A 27,500-nucleotide genomic window follows, 5' to 3' on the forward strand; every position below is an offset into this window, starting at 1 on the left:
CATGCTAACAAATGCAGTTAAAGTGCGACTACGACCAAAAAATTCCTTTTTCTTCTTCTTTTTCTTTGGTTTTCAAAGCCATGTTAACTAAACACTAAGTGACAGAAGTTTTAAGTTTTGATTTTAAAAAGACACCTATTTATTTTAACCGGAATTTTGTTATTTATTGGTCGGCCATTACTAACTTTAAAATCTTCAGAGAGCTGGATCGAGGAGAAAATGACGTCAAAGACTCAGTGCCTTAAGAATGCAATGTGTGTGTACGTGGCTGAATTAATATGCAGCGCGGAAGTTTCGGACTTCAGATATTTAAACTGGTGTTTTGCACATATAATAAGTTGCGTTTACACGCTGAAAATTTAAGCTAGTGAGTAACTGACGTCACTTTTCCTTAGACGTTACCCTCTGAGGTCCAATCGGTCAGTTTCGAACGTGAGTAGTGGCGGACCGTGAAATCCAACCTTACACTCAAAATAAACAGTCTGGATAAAAATCAAAGCTCAGAATTTTGCCAATCAGCTTTTGAGCGAACACGCTTTCAAAATCTGAAGAAAAAAAAGGAAATGAATTTTTGATCATAGTAGCACTTTAATGATATCGATATTGCTACGTTCTCGTCCTGCAAAAATGCGCAAAGCTGTAATTGTTTCTTTCCGTGAGAATTCGAAAAATAAAAAGAAATGTCCGTTTTTTTCACAGCCATGCAGGAATGATTTCTATGTTCCTTTCGTTTTGCCAATAAAAAAAATTGAAATTTCATTATCCCTTTAATGAGAAGAACAGGAAAGAAAACGGAAGTTCCCATGTTCCTTTCGTAGACAGAACGAAAAAAAAACGTAAAAATTTCAATGTTCCTCTCACAAGCAGAACGCAAAGGAAAATGGAAATTTCCAAGTTCCTGGAAAGAGCCCATCGTCTATTATTCCATAAGCATCTATTGGATATGTGATAGTAAATAGCCAACGAGTCGCGAGGGGGTTGGCTATAACCGGTTTCATATCTCACAAGCGAGAATCCAATAATTGTTTTATGAAATTTTCGTTAAATTCAAGCCAAATTTTTTTCAGCTTGGGAACATTTGACACAATTAGTTTCTATATTAGGTCATCATGAAGCTGAAGTGCAATTTCATCCGAGGCCGAAAAATTAATAAAAGGCTTAAAGGGAAAGTACGGTCTAGAAAAAGTTTCTCTAAATTATTAAAACTTTCCTCCAGGTATTGGAAAATAATAGCCGTTTTGTCCCGTTCCCTGTTAAAATGTGACAAGGTACTTTGAAGTTGCCTCTTTCGTGACTTGTAGACTTTTAAATGTCAGATTATTCTAGTATTATGTTGATTCTCATTGTGATACGACAAGATTTGACAAAAAAATGTCGTTTCTTGTCAAGATAATGACAATTTTCAATGGACGATTTTCATGTCATTAGGTAAAAGCCCCATAGTTTAGTTTACCTATTTCACAAAGTTTTCCAGTAAAGCCCGCATTACACTGGCACAAAAGTCCGTTTACTCTGTCACGGCAATCTCCCCTTCCAGAACAGTCGACACCAAGGCAGTCATCGATATCTAAGGGGAAAAATAAATAGCAGAGAGGGACAGAGACAGAGACAGAGACAGAGATAGAGGGAAAAAAAAAATTATTTACCAGCTAAGTGTCGGTCCGTATAATTAAAAACTGTGACGTCAGTCTTGAAAAAACTGCCTTCTGCCTACGGCATCAAGCAGCATTTTCAAGACTTCGGTCACAGTTTTTCGCTGTACGGACCTCTCAGCGCAGCTGGCAAATAACACATATATTTGTATGATCCACTTAATTGACTTAAGCAACCATGCTGAAAAATGCAGTTTAAGTGCGACTACGACCAAAAAATTCCTTTTTCTTCTTCTTTTTCTTTGGTTTTCAAAGCCATGTTAACTAAACACTAAGTGACCCAAGTTTAAAGTTTTGATTTTAAAAAGACACCTGTTTATTTTAACTGGAATTTTGTTATTTATTGGTCGGCCATTACTAACTTTAAAATCTTCAGAGGGCTAAGTCGAGGAGAAAATGACGTCAAAGACTCAGTGCTTTAAGAATGCAATGTGTGTGTACGTGGCTGAATTAATATGCAGCGCGGAAGTTTCGGACTTCAGATATTTAAATTGGTGTTTTGCACATATAATAAGTTGCGTTTACACGCTAAAAATTTAAGCTAGTGAGTAACTGACGTCACTTTTCCCTAGATGTAACCCTCTGAGGTCCAATCGGTCAGTTTCGAACGTGAGTAATGGCGGACCGTGAAATCCAACCTTACACTCAAAACAAACAGTCTTTGGATAAAAATCATAGCTCAGAATTCTGCCAATCAGCTGTTAAGCGAACACGCTTTCAAAATCTGAAGAAGAAAAGGAAATGAATTTTTTATCATAGTAGCACTTTAATGATATGGATATTGCCACGCAAAAATGCGCAAAGCTGTAATTGTTTCTTTCAGTGAGAATTCGAAAAATAAAAATAAATGTCTGTTTCTTTCACAGTCATGCAGGAATGATGTGTATTTTCCTTTCGTTTTGCCTATAAATGAAATGGAAATTTCCTTATCCCTTTAATGAGAAGAACGGGAAAGAACACGGAAGATCCCATTTTCCTTTCATAGGCAGAACGAAAAAAGGGTAAAAATTTCTCTGTTCCTTTCATTTCCATGTTCCTCCCACAGACAAACGCAAAGGAACATGGAAATTCCCCCTTCCTTTCAAAGGCAAAATGCAAAGGGGCATTGCAGTTCCATGTTCTTTCGAGGCAAGATAACATCATTCGCATTGGGCAAAGTTACGTTTAAGTGGTATTTCTCTCTCGAGCCTATCGTCTATTATTCCATAAGCACCTGTTGGATATGTGATAGTAAATAGCCAACGAGTCGCGAAGGGTTGGCTATAACCTGTTTCATATCTCACAAGCGAGAATCGAATAATTGTTTTATTAAATTTTCGTTAAATTCAAGCCAAATTTTTTCAGCTTGGCAACATTTGACGCAATCAGTTTGTATTTAAGGTCATCATAAAGCTGGAATGCAATTTCATCCGAGGTCGAAAATTTAATAAAAGGCGTAAAGGGAAAGTACGGTGTAGAAAAAGTTTCTCTAAATTATGAAAACTTTCCTCCAGGTATTGGAAAATAATAGCCGTTTTGTCCAGTTCCCTGTTAAAATGTGACAAGGCACTTTGAAGTTGCCTCTATCGTGACTTGTAGAGTTTTAAATGTCAGATTATTCTAGTATTATGTTGATTCTCATTGTGATAGGACCAGATTTGACAAAAAAATGTCGTTTCTTGCCAAGATAATGACAATTTTAAATGTACGATTTTCATGTCATTAGGTAGAGGCCCCATAGTTTAGTTTACCTGTTTCACAAAGTTTTCCAGTAAGGCCTGTATTACACTGGCACAAAAATCCGTTTACTCTGTCACGGCAATCTCCTCTTCCAGAACAGTCGACACCTAGGCAGTCATCGATATCTAAGGGAAAAAGTAAATAACAGAGAGGGACAGAGACAGAGACAGAGACAGAGACAGAGACAGAGAAACAGACACAGACACAGACACAGACACAGACACAGACACAGACAGAGAAACAGACAGAGACAGAGACAGAGACAGAGACAGAGACAGAGACAGAGACAGAGACAGAGACAGAGACAGAGACAGAGACAGAGACAGAGACAGAGACAGAGACAGAGACAGAGACAGAGACAGAGACAGAGACAGAGACAGAGACAGAGACAGAGACAGAGACAGAGACAGAGACAGAGACAGAGACAGAGACATAGACAGAGACACAGACAGAGACAGGGAAAAAAATAAAAATTTATTTACCAGCTAAGGGTCGGTCCGTATAATTAAAAACTGTGACCTCAGTCTTGAAAAAGCTGCCTTCTGCCTACGGCATCAAGCAGCATTTTCAAGACCTCGGTCACAGTTTTTCGCTATACAGACCTCCCAGCGCAGCTGGCAAATAACATATATATTTGTGTGATCCACTCAATTGACTTAAGCAACCATGCTGACAAATGCAGTTTAAGTGCGACTACGACCAAAAAATTCCTTTTTCTTCTTCTTTTTCTTTGGTTTTCAAAGCCATGTTAACTAAACACTAAGTGACAGAAATTTTAAGTTTTGATTTTAAAAAGACACCTGTTTATTTTAACTGGAATTTTGTTATTTATTGGTCGGCCATTACTAACTTTAAAATCTGCAGAGAGCTGGGTCGAGGAGAAAATGACGTCAAAGACTCAGTGCCTTAAGAATGCAATGTGTGTGTACGTGGCTGAATTAATATGCAGCGCGGAAGTTTCGGACTTCAGATATTTAAACTGGTGTTTTGGATATATAATAAGTTGTGTTTACACGCTAAAAATTTAAGCTAGTGAGTAACTGACGTCACTTTTCCCTAGATGTAACCCTCTGAGGTCCAATCGGTCAGTTTCGAACGTGAGTAATGGCAAACCGTGAAATCCAACTATACACTCAAAACAAACAGCCTTTGGATAAAAATCATAGCTCAGAATTTTGCCAATCAGCTGTTAAGCGAACACGCTTTCAAAATCTGAAGAAGAAAAGGAAATGAATTTTTTATCATAGTAGCACTTTAATGATATGGATATTGCCACGCAAAAATGCGCAAAGCTGTAATTGTTTCTTTCAGTGAGAATTCGAAAAATAAAAAGAAATGTCTGTTTCTTTCACAGCCATGCAGGAATGATGTCTATTTTCCTTTCGCTTTGCCGGTAATGGAAATGGAAATTTCATTATCCCTTTAATGAGAAGAACAGGAAAGAACACGGAAGTTCCCATGTTCCTTTCATAAGCAGAGCGAAAAAAAGGGTAAAAATTTCTCTGTTTCTTTCATTTCCATGTTCCTCCCACAGACAAACGCAAAGGAACATGGAAATTCCCCCTTCCTTTCAAAGGCAAAACGCAAAGGGACATGGAAATTCCATGTTTCTTTCGAGGCAAGAACAAATCATTCGCATTGGGCAAAGTTACGTTTAAGTGGTATTTCTCTCTCGAGCCTATCGTCTGTTATTCCATAAGCACCTGTTGGATATGTAATAGTAAATAGACAAGGAGTCGCGAAGGGTTGGCTATAACCTGTTTCATATCTCACAAGCGAGAATCGAATAATTGTTTTATTAAATTTTCGTTAAATTCAAGCCAAATTTTTCAGCTTGGCAACATTTGACGGAATCAGTTTCTGTATTAGGTCATCATAAAAGCTGGAATACAATATCATCCGAGGTCGAAAATTTAATAAAGGGCTTAACGGGAAAGTACGTTCTAGAAAAAGTTTCTCTAAATTATAAAAACTTTCCTATAGGTATTGAAAAATAATAGCCGTTTTTTCCAGTTCCCTGTTAAAATGTGACAAGGCACTTTGAAGTTGCCTCTTTCGTGCCTTGCAGAGCGCCATCTTGGATATGACGTGTTATGAGGTAGCAATAGTCAACAAATATGTTCGACCTTACCAAGTTCTTAGATCCTCGATCACTTTCTCAATGTTGTGTGACCTTTCTGCTTCGCGAAATTCAAATGTAAGGTGAACTATAGTAAACTGTTTTGTGGTTCAATAGGTAGTAGGCCATGTAGGCCACAAGTGCGACAGAAACTCAAGTCACTTAATACTTATACATTTTCTAGTCAATCAAACTAGGCGGAAAAATTCAGCCAGAGCAAATGTAAACGAGACAAAAACCTTGAACATGCGACACAAGAAATATTCGACAAGCGTACCATTTTCACTCTCTTCCTATAGCGACAGCCGTCTTCGATGCTTCAGCAAACGTATTTGTTTGCTTTCACACGAGGAAGCGTTTAATTCATTATGACGACGAGACTTTCAGATGTTGCTCAATACACGCAGCAAGGCTTCTTCACGTCAACTATTACCGCTGTTGGGGTGTACGCTTTCGAGGGGGATGAAACTAGACACAAGTCTAGACCTGAGAACACATTCAAAAATTAAAAAAAACCGAAGCTTATACCCGAAAATTAAAATTTAAAGAAAAATTGGCCGGGGAAAATAGAACGTGGATGGATTCCTCAAACGTGAAAACCTGACTGCTATATTATCTGTTCGTGTCTGTCATATTATCAAGCAGGACTTCAAGCGGGATCTTCAGGATATGAATATTGGTCTTGGTGACATTCGCTTCATACGGAAATCTCAGTCAACTAGTCCGAAATATCAACATATTGGAGCGAGAAAACTGAAGCAAGCCATATACACACGACTTTCACTGTTATGCGCCTATAAACGCAACTTGAAGTGTGGTTAAATTTTGTTAGCAGTCTTGAAACTACTGAAACGATTTACTCTTACCATTTGATGAAAGTATATAAATCGATCGTTTGTTTTGAAGTTGTAACAGGAATCTCGTAGAAAGCCAGGGTAGACAGATTAAGCTTGATTTCCAAGCATTTATTTCATAGCAATGAGAGCGGGATAGCACTGCAAGCTCTCTTTCGCTTTGTAAAACTCCTGCAGATAACTCACATATAAAACCCTGTTTAACGACCACGAGGTAAATCTGTTCAGAGGTGGAGCCAATATCTACACAATTTAGTCTCTGGATTAAGATTCAAGTCTGCAAAGTATTGCTCTCCTCGCCTGTGTTTTTCTTCTTTATAACAAGTACATTTAAAGGCCGTTTACACGACAGAAAAATCGGGTACGGACCCGTCCTAAAAGTGGTACGGACTGCATAATTTTAGCCCTTTACACGGATGATGTTTAAGCGCAGGTCGGACCGAAAGAGGTCTATGGACCAAATTTCAAAAGTTTCGTTTATATTGTTCTTTTGGGGAATCGGACCACTTTCTGGTACGAGACTAAGGTAACTGGTGCAGCTGTATGCTGCTACCGGGCATGCGTAATTCTCTCTAAAACAAAATAACGACAGATGATCCCGTGATTTCCGTTTGCATACGATTTTTGTCGAAACAGAAATCGACTAAATCTACCTTGAAGTTAAGAGAACCTTTTCCTGTGAATTCTCGCCAGCCGCCATGTTGAAATCAACAGCACTCTTGACCCCAGAGCTCCGCGCATTTTTAGTGCGCATGCGATCAATGAGGTTATTAAGCAAGCTGACGTAAGAAAATGAAGAAACTGGTACGGACCCGTGTTTTTTTTGTTTTCGGGCCATAGACGTCTATGGCCCCAAAACCAAAAAAACACGGGTCCGTACCCATGCCAAAAGACATGATCCGCAAAGTTTACATGGGCAAAAATGTGATGTCCGTACTCTTTTCTTGTCGGGTCCGTACCCAATTTTTCTGTCGCGTAAACGGCCTTTCAGTCATCCGTAGAAATCCTTGACTATTGCTACGTCATAGCCTCGTTTGCATACACAAAAACAAAGATGGCGGATTTCAATTTAAATTTGCCTATTTTTTAAGCGTTATTGTTGGCTATTTAAACACATTTAGTCAAAATGAGTTGTCAAGTATGACAATACAGGTAAAGGACTTTCGATTCAGAGAAACTTTGTCTAGATCGTACTTTCCCTTTAATCCTCACCTTGTGTGAAGCAATACATGTTGCACATCGTTTCAACATAGAGTTTTAAATGTTAGATTATTCTAGTATTATGTTGATTGTCATTGTGATAGGACCAAATTTGACAAAAAAATGTCGTTTCTTGTCAAGATAATGACAGTTTTCAATGTACAATTTTCATGTCATTAGGTAGAAGCCCTATAGTTTAGTTTACCTGTTTCACAAAGTTTTCCAGTAAAGCCTGCATTACACTGACACAAAAATCCGTTTACTCTGTCACGGCAATCTCCTCTTCCAGAACAGTCGACACCTAGGCAGTCATCGATATCTAAGGGAAAAAAATAAGTAGCAGCTTATTTTTCTTTGTTTACAGTCGTTTCCGGTGAATTTGACTTCGTTATTCTGATAGCTCAAAATGGGATATAACGATGATACGAGCTCTTCTTACGATACAATCCTTAAACACACTACATCATTACTCACTTACCACACTCAACTACACGTACAATTATATTACACAAAAACTATCCACTTTGAGTTAAAAGGGCTACGTTTATTTGCACGCGTAGACCGAAATATACTTTTCAAGATTTACTTTTTCTTGCACGAAAACAACGAATTCCACACACTAATATTTTGGGCTTTTTTTCAGCAGAGGTGAACAGCAATTATTTACCGTTAAGAATAAGGTGGTTAAGATTTTACAGCGAAGATGAGTTTTTTATGACGCCATAAAATTAAGTAATTTGTTTTCACTAACAACCTCCACATAAAGTTTTTGTTTTCTTTTTACGTTGCACAATAAACTGTACCACTTATCAAATTCTTTCCAGAAAGACATAGGCAATGGCCAGTGTACAAATAAATTGGAAATAGTTTGCTTGGTGTAAGGCCGAAAAGGACAGTTACAAGTGAAAAAAATTTCTTTCTAACAATAATAGCAGTGAGTGCACTTAGCGGCGTTGCGACTAATCCAAACCACGCTGGCCGAGTCTTTTGTCTTCTGTAGGAGAAAGCAGATTTTTACGCTTGATCGAAAGGTTACTCAGTTTTTGACACATTAGGCTTTGTATACTGAGTTGGCATGGGAGTAGAGGGCTCTCTGTTTCTGGTTTCTTGTGCTTGCGATTATAACAGTTCTTTCCACGAACACAGTATCTCAGTTAGATAGTTATCCTTAATTTTGTAAAGAAATTACATTTAAGGTGGAATTTCTGTTGAATAGAATTGAGGGTAAAGAAAACACTTGTTTGTTTCTCGATGACGCTAGCTACTTTCAGTGATAATCCCGTTCTGATGCCAATTCGGAAGAATACTGACCTTACCTTTATTTTTATGCATCGGGCATTCCACATAATTTTATCTTCTAAATACTTTTTCGTCTTCCATGTGATATTGGCTAATTCTTTCCAGTAAGGAATTACATCCGCATAGCACATTTGTAAAGCGCTGTCTAACAATGTGTAGTTGGCATCGTAGTTGCAATAAAGATCAGACCCTCACCCCTTTTCTTTTGCATTTTTTAATGGTAAGTTTGTTTTAAGCTCTAATTAAAAAGCGGTTTGAATTTCGAAAAATACTTTGAAATTTGAATGATCATGATAAGAGTGACGACAGCAATGTTGTTGATGCTGGTGATTATTGGTTTGGATTAGTAAGAGGTTACCTATTTCACAAAGAGATCCAGTAAACCCAGCATTACATGAGCAATTGAATCCGTTTTGTCTGTTAAGGCACTCTCCTCTACCAGAACAGGCCACTCCCAAGCAAAAGTCTATATTTAAAACAAAAACAAGTACATGGAAGCTTCATTATTATTACTGTTCATGCATAGGGAAGCACATTTATGAAAAAAAGTACAGAGAAACAACATCGTTAACAAAACAAAAGTTACCTGTAGAACTGGATACAGCGAGTGGTAAAGAAGATGTTGGAACGACTGAAGAAATCGGGAACTGGCTAGGCACACTCGACTTTGATGGTAACACACTACTTGAAATACCGTCAGATATCGATGGAGTCACATTGGTGGAGGAACTTGCAGAAGATAAAATGGAGACCCCTGTTGATGTTGAGCTAGGTGCACTTTGAGAAACGAAAGGTGACACGGAAAGCGTCAGACTAGGCGAGACACTTTGAGAGGATGAGAACGACGTACTGGTGGAAAAACTGCTTGAAGTGGAGATCGACACACTTGGAGGGAGGCTGATAGAGGTTGATAGTGAGGAGTAAATGCTCTCCGAGGTGGAAACCGGTATGCTGGCTGATGTGCTCGTCGATTTTGCTGCTGACACACTGCTTGAGATGCTGTCAGATATTGATGCTGACACACTGGTGGAGGAACTTGCAGAAGGTATAATGGAGACCCCGGTTGATGTTGAGCTAGGTGCACTTTGAGAAACGCAAGGTGACACGGAAAGCGTCAGACTAGGCGAGACACTTTGAGAGGATGACAACGACGTGCTGGTGGAAAAACTGCTTGAAGTGGAAACCGACACACTTAGAGAGAGGCTGATAGAGGTCGATAGCGAGGAGGAAATGCTCTCCGAGGTGGAAGCCGGTATGCTGGCTGATGCGCTCGTTAATTTTGATGCTGACACACTACTTGAAATGCTGTCAGATATTAATGCTGACTCACTGGTGGAGGAACTTGCAGAAAATAAAATGGAGACATCGGTTGAAGTTGAGCGAGGTGCACTTTGAGAAACGCTAAGTGACACGGAAAGCGTCAAACTTGGCGAGACACTTTGTGAGGATGAGACCGACGTACTGGTGGAAAGACTGCTTGAAATGGAGATCGACACACTTGGAGGGAGGCTGATAGGGGTCGATAGCGAAGAGGAAATGCTCTCCGAGGTGGAAACCGGTATGCTGGCCGATGTGCTCGTCGATTTTGATGCTGAAACACTGGTGGAGGAACTTGCAGAAGGTAAAATGGAGACCCTGGTTGATGTTGAGCTAGACGCCCTTTTAGGAATAGTAAGTGACATGGAATGCGACAATCTTGGCGAGACACTTTGTGAGGATGAAACCAAAGTGCTGGTGAACAATAGTGAGGTTGATAGTGAGAAGAAAAGGCAATCTGAAGTGGAGACGGAAATGCTGGCTGATGTGGAGGGACTTGTTGAAGGTGAAATGAAAACATTGGCTGATTTTGAACTTAACACTCTTGGATAAACGCTTAATACGTCGGACGGAGACAAACTTGGCGAGACAATATGTGAGGGTGACACCGATGCTGACTCGCTCGCTGACTCGCTTGTTGATATAGAAATAGTCTTTGAGATAGTCTTGCTCATAACACTGACTGAGTTTGATGTTGAAGAGCTCCTTACTGAAAAAACTGAAGATGAAACGGATTTACTAGCTGAGAACGTGGAAACACTTTGGGGCACACTTTTGGATATTGAAGTTGACGCACTGGTTTCTGCGCTTGGAGAGGACAACAAGGACACTTTCGTTGATACACTCGTCTTCGCTGAGGTAGAGATCCCCGTCAAAGCGCTTGCCGAAGTTGATTTTGAAGTGCTAGGTGCTGCACTTTGCGTGGACGAGAAGGAAGCTGTTGATTTCATCGTGGATGTGCTGAAGAAAACTCTCCTTAAATTTGATGTCGACATACTTGCAAACAAGCTCTTCTTTAGGGATACGGAAGCAACATTTGAGCTGCTTTTTGTCACACTTAAAGAACCACTGATGGAAAGTGACATCAAATCACTCATAGACTCACTGGGTGATGAAGATTTCCTCCAGGAGCTTTGCCCATGTGCTGGAACAAAAGTATGCACCCTTCTTGTTAATTTTTTTTTGAGTGGTTGGTTTTTCTGCTTGGGGCAATTGATATGCTCAGGAGACAGTTAAGTGGAAGTAAAATTATAACCAGAACTCAGAAGTCTCGATCTGCGACGGTATTATCTACTTTTAGAACGACTACTGCTAGATTTTTCGCGGGATAAAACCGTGGCTGTATTGTGTTCCTTGTACGATCCGCGATTTTGCATTAAGTACGACAAGCAATCAGAGGCGTTTTAATGATCAGGTCCCATCTGCTGGGCCATAACTTGGCCGGTGCAATGCTCTACCAACTAAGCTATCAAGGCACTTAGTTGGGAGCAGGTCACATTTTTGGACTCGATTATATGTTTCTGTGAAAGGACTGATGATTTCAAATAATAAAAATTGTTCTACGAGGGCGCGCTGGCAGAGCTCTTCCGCATTTCGATGCAATCTCACGCTCTCACGCCGACACGACCATTTCTCACGCATTGGCACTTTTCTCAAAGGTAACTCTACTTTTTGAGCTTTCAGAAGTGCTCATGAATTCCCAATTCATTCCTTCACTGGCACTGAACTTCGGCCAATGTTCAATCTGTTCGTGTGCGACCAATTTTCTTGTTTCTTCAGGACTTTCACCCATTAATATATGAATTATAGCGCGATATGTTAGCTCAGGCTGACCATAATAACATGGGCTCTCTTAGAAAGCAGCATGAAAGAAACAAAATGGCGGATTCGACGGTGCATTTCCAGCGATCTGAAAAGTGAAAATTTCAAAAAATTTCAGATGGAGCATGCCCCCGGACCTCCCTAGAATTGTTTGGCGCCCCCGGCACAAGAAACACGGGGCACTTACGCCTTTGGCACAATCTCGAGCAAGCATCTCACGCTTTGGAAACTTTAAGACTTGAGAGCTCTGCGCTGGATATGAAGTGATAGAGAAGCGCCGAGTTGGTTATAAACATTTTATATCCAGCAACCCCCAGTAGAATGATCGTTTTATTTAAAACTCCAGGATCGACAACTCTACCATTGAAGAATCGATTTCCACTTCGGACAATTCCGGTCCAAAACGACCTCTTGTCGGCCACTTATTCCCAGAACTGCAAAAACGTTTTCACCTCGCTTTATTGCCTACGCGTTCCTTGACATATTAGGTACAGCAGGTACATGAAACGATAGCCTGTGTCCGGCAAGCCAATGAAAATGGTGGAAATCTGACATCCGTGGTTCAGTTTTTCAGTTTTAATAAAAGTGTATATTTGAAGTGCGGGTTATAGACGATTACAAGCGATCCTCACACCTATGTAGACAATTTAAGCAATTCTCTCTCAGAGACATCAGATTCTGTTAAGTTAAATACGTCAACTTACTCTCTTTCGTATGAAGCATACTGAATGCAGTGGTCAAAAGTATAAGCCGGTGTATCTTGAGAACCATATCTGCTGACTGTAATACTAACACCGTGTGAAGGATATCTTGTTAGATCTTGTGTAATCTTGCCCCTGTTCAAGCTAAGGAGTTCCCTGTGCGATAGAATTCATAATACATTTTAGGCAAGCTCAATCAGTCCAGGATTGCTTCGCATCAATAACTGTCAATGCAGATATTTGGCCTGACAATATTCTAAGAAAACAAGGAAAAGAACTTTATCATTACCATTATCATTATCATTATCGTTATCATTATCATTATCATTATCATTATCATTATCATTATCATTATCATTATCATTATCATTATTATTATTATTATTATTATTATTATTATTATTATCATTATTATTATATTATTCATGTTTGATTGACATTACTAGAAAGATTTGCATGTCTGGTGGCTCAGTCCCTCTTGCCATGGATTAATTAAATAATTAAGCGTGTTCGAACAAATGCATTTGCACATTGATTGAAATCTGACTCAAGAAAGGCATGAAGTTTAAAAAACCGGTGAAAGATAAAAATAAAGTTCTCTTGGACAGAAACACGGAAAAACTTCAGTTGCTTGATGACCACCTTTTTTTTGTTTTCCGATGATTTTCTGTAGTGTGACCGATCGACCTCCTTGAAGGGGCAGTGTCATGCGATGGTATGCGCAGTATTTTTCACACGCAGAGATTTTAAGACGTTATTTCTTTTTATTTATTTATTCTTTTTTTTTTTCTTTTTGTTTGCTTTTTCTGTTGAAGTCTAGAATAAATACAGCTTCAGAAAAGCATAGAAATGCATATTTATCAATATTCGATGATTTGGAGTCCAAAAAATATCGAACAAAAATATGATGCCATGTTTATTTTCTGCGTGACAGCTGAATTCAGTCAAGTGTGACCTGGAACACTGTCGGCCGTTCAAGCACTCACACATAAATATTTTTTTTCATTTACCTTTTTCTCTAAAACCCTTGATCCTTTGGTCGGCAAAAATGGTAGCAAGCAAGTTAACAACACGAACTTCGGTTTTTGAATAGTTAAGCTGACGTATATACCGTTGCCATGGCAACATGAATAAATATAAACCGGTCTTTAAAATCGGTTTTGTTTTTTTGCAGAAAATCTGGTTGTTAGATTTTCTTTATAATTTGCTTGCAGCAAGCTTGTAGCGATGCTCATAAGTTAACATTATTTTAATAATATTTTGACAGAGAGAACTTTAATTACCCTTTGTTAAAGGTTCACTAGAAAATCTAGAATTTCCTGTGTTAAGGTTCAATTTTGTGCCAAAATTTCGTGCCAAATTTCGTCAAATTCTAACGAGTGGTTCTTGAGAAAAAGATGTATTTCTGAGAAAGCTATTCCGCATTCAATCGCAATTTTTTAACTTACTACGCATGCGCTGAATTTAGCTGCGTTCTTTCGATAACAAAGAAAAATCTGCGAATTGCGGTGTTCTTTGCATTGTTACCTTTTCTAACATACATTTCTCATAAAAGACTAAAGCCATCAAAGCATTTTGTTTAATTATGAGGAAAAATAGTGCAGAAAGCGGAAGAATTGAGCAAATAAAATGATTGCTGTATTGGAGCCATGTTTACTGTTTTGCAGTCCCTGCGAGGGCGCTGCATGGCGTTAGCAAGAGCGCGCCCGAAAACTGTGTTCGGTCACCCAAAGCACTACCAGAGGAGGAAAGGACCGAAGTTAGAAGTCGCTGGGAATGGCAACTTGTGTCAACTTCATTTCTTGGGGTAATTATAAGCTCCCACTAATTAATCCCTTATTCTTAAACAGTCAAAGCAGCGCGCCCTTAAACACGAAGCCGCGCTATAAAAGGGCATAAGCTCCTCCCCCCAATTTGAACGAAGAGCAAAATTCAATATGGCGGATGATGCGATGAACTACCGTTTGGTCCGTCAACGAATGATTCTGGCCTTAAACACCCCAAACATGTTATACAAAGACTTAATAAATGTTCTTGATCCGAATCTTGAAGTGCAAGTCTTTGTTGCATTTACAAGAAGTCTGTATCGCACGCAAAACACGGCTCGCAGCAGAAGCATTTGAATCTCGCGCCATTTTCGTTGCGGCCTTCTTGACCAAACGTTTCCCCACCGGTCACTGGAAGGGTTTGCGAATCTGGTACGTGCCTGCAGATGTTAGAATCTTGTCAAGCAGTTTCACACACAGTGTATGCGTAATTCCAAAGCTTTGGAAAGAGATTGGCGGCCATAATTCCGTGTAAAGCGTTTGTACTTCTGCTTTCGTTTGCAAGTTCTTTTCTAGAGTGCCTTAGTGATTGTCTTAGCGAATTGCCATGTTGGGGTCTTGTCCACCATCGAAGAAAAGCAAAATCGAGAGAAACAAACAAACAAACGCCAAGAGAGATCCCGGGAAGCGAAATCCCCATTTCAGTCTGACTGTCGAAGTAAAAGCGGGAGACGAGAAACGATTGGAAGATCTTCGCAGTCGACTAAATCATGCGAAATCGCTTCTTGGAATTGATCGGAAAACCTCGCCTACCCAAAACGCCGATCTCCTAGAAGCTTTATTATCTTACTTTGAGCTAGTGAAACCCTCAGCTGCTACTCAATCATGGCCAGGTTCTTCGCCACCTATGACTGAGAGTCCGGCAGAAGAACAACAACAACGACGACGGCCACAAAAAAGACAGATTTATGTTAATGCTAAAGTGGATGACCCATGTTTCGTTTGCACTGGCGAATCCTTGAGGTCTTTGGCCAAGTACTTCTCGGAGAATCAAAACTGCGAATTTTGTGGTGCTGGCTATAGATGGTCTGGAGTGAAATTTTCAAAGCAGGGTCATGTCTGTCGGTTGGAAGTGCCTTGTGTCTGCAGTGATTTGGTTGTGTGGCTTAGTTCAGGAGTGCTTGGACATCCTGCTAAGTACTTTGCAAATGTTAGGTAAGTTATTTCTTTCTGTGCAATTTTATAATTAAACACATGATGCCAAAATAAGGATAATTTGCTATATTATTGTTTAACACTACAAACCTTCCAGTGATTGTCTGGTCCAGGTTACCCAGTGCAGTCTCAGTTTCCAAATTCCAGTGTTTTTAAAATTCATGCAGAAAGCTGACTAACAATGTGCTGTCCGTGCAATATTTGACCCTTTTTACTGACATCTTGACCATTTTTTTTTTGTAGAATGGTTCATGCATTCACCTGCACTGGTTTAACAGAGAGTCAGTACCACAATTTTGCCGAAGCAGCAAACATTGGTTCAGTCATGGACAAGACAATAGACACAAGTGGGTTGCTTGCTTTATAACCTTGTATAAATAGTCTGATTTAGTCATTATTAAAATGTCTGTACCACTTTGCTTGCACTGAAAAATAGGACTAAGCAATCACCATTGTGCAAGGTGCATGGGGATAGACCCTTCACTATATTGCTTCATTTACCTCTTGAAAAAGCGTTGTTATGATTATGATAATGATAAGCAAAAAAGCCTTCACATTAAGGAATTTCTTTTCCTTTGGGTCCCCATCATTAACAGTTTTGTAGATTGAAATTAATGTGTCCACAATAGGTTACTGTCCAGGGCCTGGTTGTTCGAAAGCCGATTGACTTAATCCAGGATTAGCATAAACTTTCTTTTTATGTTTTCAACTCTTTGCTGAAGGTTTCTTTTCCTTAGTTTTGTTTTTCAAGATTGACTTCTTCTATTGTAGAGTTTTGCCAAACCTCTGCGTTGAACAGCAGATGGGAGTAGAGATATAACTCGTTGGTTAATTTTTAAGCTGGGATTAGCGTTGAGCGGCTTTTGAAAAACCGGGCCCATGCAGGCACATTGGATTTGGGCCACAGAATTACATGCTAACCTTGTTTACTGCCTGTGTATTGTTTGTAATGTCCATGTAGTATACAAAGAGAATGGTTTTGGCTACATGGCAATAGTGAGGGAGCTGTCTGTGAATTCAATGGGAGATGCAAGAAGGGAAGTTCAAGGCACTGTAAATTATATCCTGAATGGTGATGTAAGTAGTTTGGCAAATCAGAATCATTTTTAGTCATTCAGGTGACAACAGACCTTACATATAGCAGGAATGTCAAAGTATGAGAAATTAGTTACAATCCTAAGTACATGTATTGTTATGTTTAGTAATGTTAAATGTGGCTTTTTCACTTTTTTATGTGGGACTATATTCTCATCAGTGTGTCATCACTGATGCAAGACATGACTCCAGTAGAGCTGCAATGCATTCAACAGTCTCGGCCATTTCTATGAGGTTAGAATATTGCATTCACATATCTGAGGTACTGCTACCAATGTTACAGTACCATTTACTCAGTTCTCTTATTGTGTCCACACTTTATTTTATTTTCAGTAACAAAAAGATCATTGCTGTTTGTAACTGGAGTCGTGAGAATGAAAGAAGTGCTCCCAGCAGAGAAGTACCCATGACCAAGGAGATGATCACAAACCTAATTGAGAACCAGGGTTGTTTGACCTGTTTTACAATGTCTTTGGTTTACCATAATTTATTTGTATGGTACGGGAGGGTTGCTGGGAATTAACAAATGCTACTCTGTTGTTTCCTTCACAAATAGGTCATAATGTTAAAGAAATTGCTCATGACTGTGTCATGGCATTGAAGGCATGGTTCCAAGGAAAAGGGATCAAAAACTCTTTTGATACTTGGCATGGTAAATGCTAATGAGAGGGAGGAACATGTGCTGTTTTCTCTCATAGGCCACAGTAATGATTACTTGTACCTTGACCTTACCCCGTAGGTACAAAGGGAGTGGCAAGAGACATGAAAAAGGTGTGCAGTGGTACGCGTCGTGATGAAGGTATCAAATGGTTCACACAACTGTCTGACAAAGGTAAAGAGATGTTTTCAGTTCAAGATAGGTCTTTTAGGCTGTCCCTTCAAACAACTTTATTTTTGTGTCGTTGCAGCAAAAGCCACCAAAACTCACTTTTACTGGGCCATGAGAAACAATGATGGCACAGCAGCTGGATTTCAGCAGTATCTGTTAAATATTGTGGACCATTATCAGGTACATGTAGTTAGTTCCTTATCTAACAAGAATTTAGTCTTCACATTCATTTCCTATTTACATTATTGGGCATTGTTGCACTGCTGTGAATGAAGTGAATCACTGTTTGAATGTAGAAGAAATGACATAGCCCTCATTTAATTTGAAGGATATATCTCCAGGTGATAATAATATGACAGTCCAAAATATTATTTATAGTGTTACTTGCCCATAGACACAATTACTTTTTGATTTCCTACTGTTTTCCTGAAGTCTAATATTATTAAATTTTCACAGGGAAAACATGACTTGTGTCACCAAGACTCCAGGTGCAAGCATGCCGGTTACATCTGTAGCAAAAAGGAAGTGTCTGATCCGAAAGCTGTGGATGCATACAGGACTGCAATAATGAAGACCACAATCTATAAGAATCCATCAGATTACCTCCTGGTATGTGTGCAAATTTCCAACCTGACTATACGTTCCATGCAGAAAATCCATTCAGAGAAATTCTATGTACCCCAACACAAGATACTCTTGTGAAGTACTTATCTTTGATTTAGTTTGTTAGGTAGTATGCACGCTATGATAGGTCCTCGGCCACTCTGTATTGCAAAGCACCCACTGCTAAATTTCAGTGTGTGCTTTCACACTTTCTTTGGTTTCCAAGAGATATTACTGACATGCTACCTTGCATACTGTACCGGTAACCCTCACTATGGCCCTCAAACTCACTTAGGAAAAGGTATGCAACACTTTGTTTGGTAGGGAAAACTTGTGATGCATACCAAGCTTTCTTTGACTATAAATTGTATCTGTTTTCCTCACAATTCTTTTCAGTGCCGAGACACCTTTTACATAGAGTCCTTCCATGTTGTTGTGCTCATATATGCCCCCAAGAGGATTCATTTTGGTGATGACACATATGAGATGAGAGTGTCTCTTGCCATATTGGATTGGGTAAGTTTTGTCATTGTAGTGCTTTTTTACTTCGTACATTTTACACACAGCATCATTTATAATGTATGGCAGTGTACTTGGAGCCATGCGTATCACACTTGGCTGGCTTGAAGCATCTGAATGTACTTTTCAAACTATACAGCCAGTGCTGCAAATATGCAGAGGGATTTTCACACCAGTTCTATACACACTGTACTTTTGAACTTCAGTACATGCCTTTGCATTCATGTATGACTGTGTTAAATTAATTCTGTGCTATGATTGATCGATTTAGTGGGCCTTATAGTGTAGTTCTGACTGCAAAATTCCAAATCTTGCTATTATAGAATGAGAATGTTGGTCGAGATGTTTATTCAGTGCAATATTATCAGCATTCGAGGCATCCTGGGAGAATGGCTCCCACCAGAGTTCTGCGACCAAAGACCTTTGCATTCAGAGAGGCAATATGGCATACATTGTTTGAAAGAAACAAAATATCTGCTGCTCCACTTACATTGTAAATTGGTTAGTAATCACATAAATGTGGGTAGTTCCCAGTCCACCTCCTTGGTTGCTCCTGCATATAGCTGCAATGTTACTGATCTGTCTTCCACTCTTTGGAAGTGGTAGAGTTGTTAGATTCTATGCAGATATGCATTATTTCTTTGATATTGACCTTGATAAGCCCCTCAAAGAGGAGTTGTTAACAAGCTATGAAAAATGTAATGTTTGATATTTTGTATTTCATTATAAACATGCAGTTGCAATCTGGTCCCTGCTACACACATTCTCTTTTATCCTTGTTTTCGCCAGCACAACACATGTTAATTAAAGCATTCTGAACAGAAAATAAACACCTCCTCTCAGGTTGTTGTTGAAATGTTATCAAAATCCTTATTTATCCTCAGATTGTACATGCAAAGCAGAGTGAAGGTCATTTATATCAACATTATGATTTGCTCGCCCAGCCATTGTAAACCACGGAGGACAGATCACCACACCTGGAACTCTGTGGCCCATTCTGTGAAGAGTTTGTGGGGTTTATAGCCATAACATATTGATTGCTATTTGTGTTCTCATTATTTTGCAGTTGTTGTGACAGTGTTCAAAGAGGAACATATTCCTTATTGATTGTGCAGTAAAGACAAAATATTGACAGATTGTAAAGAAAAAACGGCTCCTTTAGGAGCCACCCAATCTATGAAAGTCAATGACCATCAATTTATTTACCTACATATACTGCACCTCTAAGATTGTTTTTGTAGTAGGGGTGTGAATTTATTATTTTAAACCGTTTTCTCCTAGGAAATAAAATGGCAGGACATACATGTATCTCTTGTGCATACATGGGCAATGAACAAGCTCATATGAACACCTGTCAGATTGTTTCCGGACTCTAAATTTTTCGTTTATTACACAAGTTTGACCGTCAAAGTTGTGTATGAAACAACTTTGACGGTCGAACTTGTGTAATACACAACTTTGACGGTCAAACTTGTGTAATACACAACTTTGACGGTCAAACTTGTGTATTACACAACTTTGACCGCCAAAAGTGACGGTTAAAATTGTGTAATACACAAGTTTGACCGTCAAAGTTGTGTATTACACAAGTTTGACCGTCAAAGTTGTTTAATACACAACTTTGACGGTCAAACTTGTGTAATAAACGAAAAATTTAGAGTCCGGAAACAATCTGACAGGTGTTTATGTCTTTTTTCTCCATATCATACTTCCAATCAGTCATTGATGTATTCATAACCCCTTTATGTCATATTCTCGCTTGGGAGAATTTTTCACACTTCGACAAAACGTCCGTGCAACTTGTTGATGTGGTTGATTTTTGTATAGGAAAAATGTGCCTATCAGATTAGTTCTTCTAACTATTTCAGTGTCCTAACCTCCACTGTATTTAATCTCTTTTTTTTCACTTTCACCTTGTTATTTTACTCCATAACAATAAGATGTAAATCTTGGCTTCTTTGACTTGACTTGTAGACAATGTTGCGAACTTGGTAAGGGTTAAATTTGCACATCAAACGAGACCTAGCAGCCCTGTGTTGGTATTATGTGGAATGTCAAAGGCTGTTGAGGGTTGGGTGTCATGCAATCTATACACCTTTACTTTTTGTTATTTCTCCAGCAATCGATGAACAGGCCGTGACATTGGACTGGCTCAAGGTTAGCTGCATACTTGAAGAGGCACATGTGATGTGTTGCAGGTTTATAATTTTTGAAAGTGCTTATGTATCATAACTGAAATAAAGTGACAAAATCATGCCGGTGATAGTGTTGTATTCTCTAACTAATACACCCCCTCCCTATCGTAAAACTATAAACACACAGTTTCCAAGTTTCTTCATGTCCGTCGGTGACCACAATACGGTACCCCGTCCGGATTAGGCCATCGCTTCCTAACGTCTTCAACCACGCAGACAGGCATTACTTCACGCACATCATCAATGTAGCAACCCAGGGCCTCTTTCCTCTGCACATAAATAGGGTCACGCCACAACCCTTTCCTTTTTAGGATGGTGTATAATGCTCTGTAGTCTGCCTTTCTTTTGCAATGATTTGTCATACGTGGTGGACCAGAAGCTCGCAGTTTGTCTGGCAGGTTCTCACTCCTAAGAACGCACGGCGAGTTTCGACAAAATATACAGCGTCCATCGTCTAATTCCTCTTCGTGATGGCTTTCGGCGGAAACAACTTCTCGCTGTAGGTCATCGAAACTCCTTGGTGGCTGAAGGGTCACTTGGTCATGAACTTCAGTGGCTTCATGATGTTCTTGTTGCAGACAAAGAAAAAAAAGAAGTTTCCTTTCATATGCATTATTTTCTCGATGAGGTGGTGTAATTGATAACATGAGCATATAATGAACCCGAGACATAAATACAAGTTGATATAAATATGGCGCCTAATATGAAGTTGTACCGTTTCGAATTGAATCACTCCAATAATTCCCTTAAAACCCCTGAAGTAAAAGCGAAAATTCCATCAAATGACAAGAGACGACGAAACTTAACAGATGTTTTTTTTTTTTTCAAGAATGCCACACGTAAGTGAATGCTGAAGATTATAAATATGTATAATTCACGCTCTGGCAGTTATGAATTGAGACACAAACAGCGCAATACAAAAACAACAAAGAAAGCTTTTGTTAATATTGCGTGCTCAACTTTATAAGTGATAATGTTCTGCTCAAGGCGGTTTTACCTGGAACTGGTTTGTTTTTATTACGGGGCTTCTCCACCTTCACGATCTCGCCACAGTTTATCGTCAGCCAACCTCTCAATTCTTCAATTAGGGATTCATCGAGAAGAATAGTCACCTTAAATAAAACGGTTTTCGAATACATTTGGTTGTTGTACATAATTGGCCAGGACAAATGAACAAAAAAAACACTCATCTCTGCACTCCACTTACCCTTCTAGTGGTGGATTCGTCCGCCATATTGGATTTAATCCGCACTCGTCAGAGTTGATTGGCAAATGAGCCACGGGCTTCCCAGGGAAGCTTCCTTATATAGCGCGGCTTCGTGTTTAAAGAATATGTAAATGTGCCACTATCATTATACACATTCTTTAAAAATTTAGGATTTCCAAAGATTAACGGAAAGATTTTTAATCTTCTTGGACATTCTTTCAAGCAGGCTGATACAACCTACACTTTCCCAGTGCAGGGAATTTACATTTGACATTGTCAAAAGAGTGAGTATGGAAAAACGAAAACGAACTGCAAGAAAAAAAAAAAAGAAAATTGAGTGATCACGTCGTTAAAGGAGCAGTGTGACCGGTGACGCATGCGTGATAGCATGCCAAAATTTTTGAAAAAGATGGCCTACTTTTTCAAAGGGGTGTCTGGGGTGTCAATATCTTACACAATCAAAGCCATCCGTAGTCACTTTAGTGAACCAAATATCCTATTATATCCTACAAATTCACTGTATTTTCGTCGTGGTTTTTTGCTCCTTTTTTTTCTTTGATTTTGTTGTTTGGAAGAAGATTTGATCGTGTGTTACCATGTCGAGTCGTGGCGGCCATCGAGCGGGAAGCGGACAAATGGGGACTCAGTCTCCTCAAGAAAGCAAAGGAAGCGCAGTTAAAATACCAATACAGCATCTACAATTAAGAGTAACTTTTTAACACGGGAATTCATTAGAAATTCGACGTATGGTGTAATCATACACGTCAGTCTGACGAATCTGTTTATATCTCGGCCATCACTACATTTGGCGACGAGGACGGTGATACGTGGAGTACTTAAGTGGTTACGGATTAAATTTTGATAGCTTAATTCGTCTAAACAATCGGAATGTCAGCACCTGGAGAACAAGTGAGTGGCTCGACCACATCAACAACTCCCTCCGATCCTGGCGGAGCGACCGTGAAACAAGTCTTAGATATCCAAGGCCTACCTCACTTCGACCAAAAGGGAGAGCCAAATTCACTTTCTGTTCGATGGAAACGATGGAAACGTGCCTTTAACCTTTATGTGGCCTTGAAAGGAGTAACCAATAAAGGTCAGAAAATAGCATTGCTGTTACATTCGGAAGGTATGGAATTACAAGAGATTTACTACACTTTAGTACCTGAGGATAACGAAACTACATTTAACGATTGTCTAGCAGCTCTGGATAACTATTTCACGCCAAAAGTCAACGTCCCATTTGAGCGACACGTATTTCGCCAGATGCAACAGACAGAGGGAGAAACCATCGATCAGTTTGTTTGCCGACTACATCAGAAAGCCATATCTTGTGATTTTGCAAATGTGGATGAAGCCATCCGAGACCAGATCATTGAAAAATGTAAAGATTCAAGACTTCGTCGAAAATTTCTCGAGAAAGCGAGTAATGCAACCTTGACTGTGCTACAGGAAACTGCACGCGTCCACGAGTCGGTCAACACTAAAATGCAGTCCATGGGAGGTCTTGAGCGAGTTAACAGAATCAGTCAAAAAGATCATCAAAGGAAAGAAAAGGAGAGGGCAGCAAAGAAACTTGGAAAAGAAAAGAAGGTTTTGAAAGAAAGGAAATGCACCCGGTGTGGCAGAACTGGTCATTCTGAACGAGACAGCAGTTGTCCAGCACTCGGAAAAGCCTGTAACAAGTGTGGTCTCCTTGGTCATTTTGCAGCCTGTTGCCGATCTAAAGTGGAAAGGAAACGTCCAAGTGAAAAACAGCGTTCAGATAGTGCTAATCAAATTTCAGAGGAGCCAGAAGAAGATTATTATGCTTTTGTTGTGAAATGTGGTGGTGACTTGAGTGGAGTTGCTGATTTGTGCATTGGGGGTGTGCAGCTTAAGAATGTCCTTATTGACTCAGGAGCGACATGCAATATTGTGGATCGTGACACGTGGGAAAGTTTAAAACAAGAAGGTGTGAAATGCAGATCCCAAAGGTGCAAAAGGAAGCTGTTTGCTTACGGCCAAAGTGAACCAGTTGAGGTAGTTGGAACATTTGAGAGTGAAGTTTATTGTGAGGCGTCTGGAGAGAGGTGTGTAGCCGAGTTTACCGTTGTGGAAAGTCATGGCAGAGCTTTGCTTGGAAGGGATAAGGCAGAGAAATTGAACGTGCGAAGAGTTGGCCCTCCTAACTCCCCCCAAGCATACTCTATTACAAGTGAAGGGACATCTGTGGACATTGTTAAGAACTTTCCTGATGTTTTCATGGGAGTGGGTAAATTGAAAGATTACCAGCTGAAATTGCATGTGAACAAAGATGTAAATCCTGTTGCACAACCTGTCAGAAAATTATCATTTGGTCTAAGAGAGAAAGTCGACAAGAAATCAGATGAATTACTAAAGGAAGACATAATTGAAGAAGTACCCAGAGGCCCTACAGAATGGGTTTCACCTCTTGTGGTTGTCCCGAAACCAGATGGGGATATTCGCATCTGTGTCGATATGAGAAGAGCTAATGAAGCAATTGAAATGGAGAGGCACCCTATTCCTACGATTGAGGAAGTCCTGCACGATTTAAATGCGTCTACTGTTTTCAGTAAGTTGGACTTGAAATGGGGCTTCCATCAAGTAGAGCTCGATGCAGAATCACGTCAGATTACTACCTTCATAACACACAGGGGTCTTTTTCGTTACAAGAGGTTAATGTTTGGAATAACCTCAGCTCCAGAGAAATATCAGAAGATTGTTAAGGATGCTCTGATTGGTTGCAAAGGAGTTAAAAATATTGCTGACGACTTAATCATCCACGGATGTGGAATCCAGGAACATGATGAAAATCTTCTAGCTGTTCTGCGCCGTCTCAGAAAGTGTGGATTGACCTTGAATGAGAAGAAGTGCCAGTTCAGACTTCCAAAATTAACATTCTTTGGACATGACTAGAGCAAACAAGGAATTTCACCAAGTGAAGAGAAAGTGTCTGCAATTCAAAATGTCAAGCCACCTCAGAATACCACAGAAGTCAGATCGTTTTTAGGGCTAGTACAATACTGCACCAAGTTCGTGCCAGATTACGCCCAGGTCGCCCGACCGCTCAGAATCCTTACAAGAAGGGATCAACATTTCATGTGGGGAGACGCCCAAGAGAAATCCTTCCAGAAGTTGAAAGATCTGCTAACCCAAGCAGATACACTCGCCTACTTCAAGAATGAATGCAGAACGCGAATAGTAGTCGACGCAGGTCCCACAGGTGTTGGAGCTGTTCTCACTCAGCTACAAGATGGCATGTGGAGGGTGATCTCCTATGCATCGCGAAATCTTACCGACGTGGAAAGGCGCTATTCCCAGAAAGAAAAGGAAGGTCTTGCGTTGGTATGGGCTTGCGAGAGGTTCAAGCTGTATGTTTATGGTCGAGAATTTGAGCTAGAGACCGATCATAAACCTCTGAAGCACATCTATAACACGTCCTCTAAGCCGTCCGCACGAATAGAGCGATGAGTCCTTCGCTTGCAGAGATACAATTTCAAAGTGATTTACCGTCCTGGTAAGACCAACATCGCTGACGCCCTTTCAAGGCTAAATTCTATGGATCAGAAAGATCCCAGTGGCGAGGAAGCTGACTTTGTTAGAGTTATTGTACAAGAAAGTACGCCAATGGCTATGACTGCAAGAGAAATTGAAAGAGAATCAGAAAAATATCCTGAACTGTGTAGTATTAGATACTACATACAAAGTGGTGACTGGTCTCAATGCAAAATGCCTCATTACCTGAGTGTGAAGAATGAACTTTGCACAATAGGGAAGTTAGTCATGCGTGGAACAAGGATCGTCATCCCTCAGAGTCTCAGACGTGAAGTACTGCGTTTAGCACATGAGGGGCATCCAGGTATTATGAAGATGAAAACCCAGTTGAGAACGAAAGTTTGGTGGCCCAAAATAGATTTTGATGCGGAGAAAGTTTGCAGGAGCTGCCCGGGATAACAAGTAGTGGGAGAATTTTGTCCACCTGAACCAATGCAGCGAATAGAACCACCGTCCGGTCCATGGCAAGATGTAGCCATCGATGTCTTAGGTCCATTTCCTTCTGGAGAAAACCTACTTGTAGTAGTGACTACAGCCGTTTCTTTGAAGTAGTTTTCATGCGCACAACCACCTCTCAAAAGATGATAGAGGCGCTCATATTTACACGGTATGGCTACTCATTCAGTCTTAAGTCGGACAATGCTCCCTAATTTGTATCTGAAGAATTTGAAGCTTTTCTAACTGACCATGGGATTGAACATCGAAAATCCCCACCCCTCTGGCCCCAAGCAAATGGGGAAGTAGAGCGCCAGAACCGAACATTATTGAAGTCACTCAAAATAGCTGAAGTAGAAGGAAAAAAGTGGAAAGAAGAATTGAACAAATTCCTGTTAGCATACAGAACAACCCCCCACAGCAGTACAGGAGCAACCCCAGCATTTCTGATGTTTGGAAGAGAACTTAAAACTAAGTTACCGGAATTACGTCCCAATAAGAGTGTTCTGGATGAAGGCATTAGAGATCCCGACTGGAATTAATCAGAAGCTTGCAGGCAAAGTGTATGCTGACAAACGGCGACACGCTCTTGATAACTCTATCACTCCTGGAGATAAAGTCCTTGTCAAGAACAGCAAGTCACCCGGAAAGTTAACTCCCAACTTTGACACCGAGCCTTACACTGTTTAGACAAAGGAGGGACAAGAACTAACCTTGAAATCAGCCGAAGGTGTAGTACATCGGAGAAATAGTTCATTTCTTAAACCTTATAAAACCCCAGAGAAGCCGGAGAACTTTGTGGGAGCTGAAACCCCAGCGAGTCCGGTGATCTCACCCCTGCCTGTAGGTACCTCAGAAACCTCAGTAACCACACAGCCACGGAGAAGGCCAAACCGAACTATACGGATGCCATGCAGCCAAGTTTAAACACTTTGTTCTGGAAAAGTGAATAGTTTTAAAAGACTGTTGAGACTGTTAGGAAAAAGAGTTTTACGATTGTTGAGATCGTTTATGAATCTCGGGACAATAGACTGTGTTAAGCATTTTATTGTTTGTTATAAGTTGAGTTCTGTTTTAACAAAGGAAGGGAATGTAGTTTTTAGCTTAAGAGACATTTGGTGATTACTACATGATGTATTACAAGGGAAGAAGCATGGCGTGTTTGTGAATTAAAGTGTGTTGTACTTAAGTCTGACGAATCTGTTTATATCTCGGCCATCACTACATCAACCAATTACAGAAGATGAGATCATGGTATCATTCGATGTCGTTGCATTGTTTACGTCCATTCTTCACGTCCATTCTAGTCTGTGGCCAGCTTTGGTCGCGACACATTTCCCGTGACATTTCTCTGCAATAACGCACTCAAAATTGATACAATGATCTAGCGTTCCTG

General features: G+C 39.9%; 2 protein-coding genes across 6 annotated transcripts in view; one reads left to right on the forward strand and one right to left on the reverse strand.

The window, feature by feature from the left end:
* LOC138004097 (streptococcal hemagglutinin-like) overlaps positions 1-27,500 on the reverse strand; it is a 49,685-nt gene that overhangs the window by 3,640 nt on the left and 18,545 nt on the right. For 2 of the 5 annotated variants that reach the window (XM_068850503.1, XM_068850505.1), the window contains 6 exons: positions 12,686-12,838; positions 9,430-11,304; positions 9,202-9,309; positions 7,750-7,863; positions 3,383-3,496; positions 1,454-1,567 (listed from right to left, as the gene is read on the reverse strand). In XM_068850503.1, the coding sequence (XP_068706604.1) occupies positions 1,454-1,567; positions 3,383-3,496; positions 7,750-7,863; positions 9,202-9,309; positions 9,430-11,304; positions 12,686-12,752 (2,392 nt within the window). In that variant the 5' untranslated portion in view covers positions 12,753-12,838. Of the gene's footprint in view, positions 1-1,453; positions 1,568-3,382; positions 3,497-7,749; positions 7,864-9,201; positions 9,310-9,429; positions 11,305-12,685; positions 12,939-27,500 lie in introns of all 5 variants that reach the window. The other 3 variants (XM_068850502.1, XM_068850504.1, XM_068850506.1) reach the window with 2 other exon arrangements.
* LOC138004148 (uncharacterized) lies at positions 14,731-20,113 on the forward strand. Its single transcript, XM_068850581.1, has 12 exons — positions 14,731-15,663; positions 15,907-16,010; positions 16,625-16,740; positions 16,919-16,992; positions 17,092-17,204; positions 17,315-17,410; positions 17,498-17,590; positions 17,667-17,767; positions 18,044-18,196; positions 18,587-18,706; positions 19,033-19,210; positions 19,594-20,113. The coding sequence occupies exons 1-11, from the start codon at positions 15,056-15,058 to the stop codon at positions 19,204-19,206; spliced, it is 1,752 nt and encodes a 583-aa protein (XP_068706682.1). The 5' UTR covers positions 14,731-15,055; the 3' UTR covers positions 19,207-19,210; positions 19,594-20,113.

The sequence above is a fragment of the Montipora foliosa genome, chromosome 5, assembly GCF_036669935.1.
Source record: "Montipora foliosa isolate CH-2021 chromosome 5, ASM3666993v2, whole genome shotgun sequence".
NCBI classification, from domain to species: domain Eukaryota; kingdom Metazoa; phylum Cnidaria; class Anthozoa; order Scleractinia; family Acroporidae; genus Montipora; species Montipora foliosa.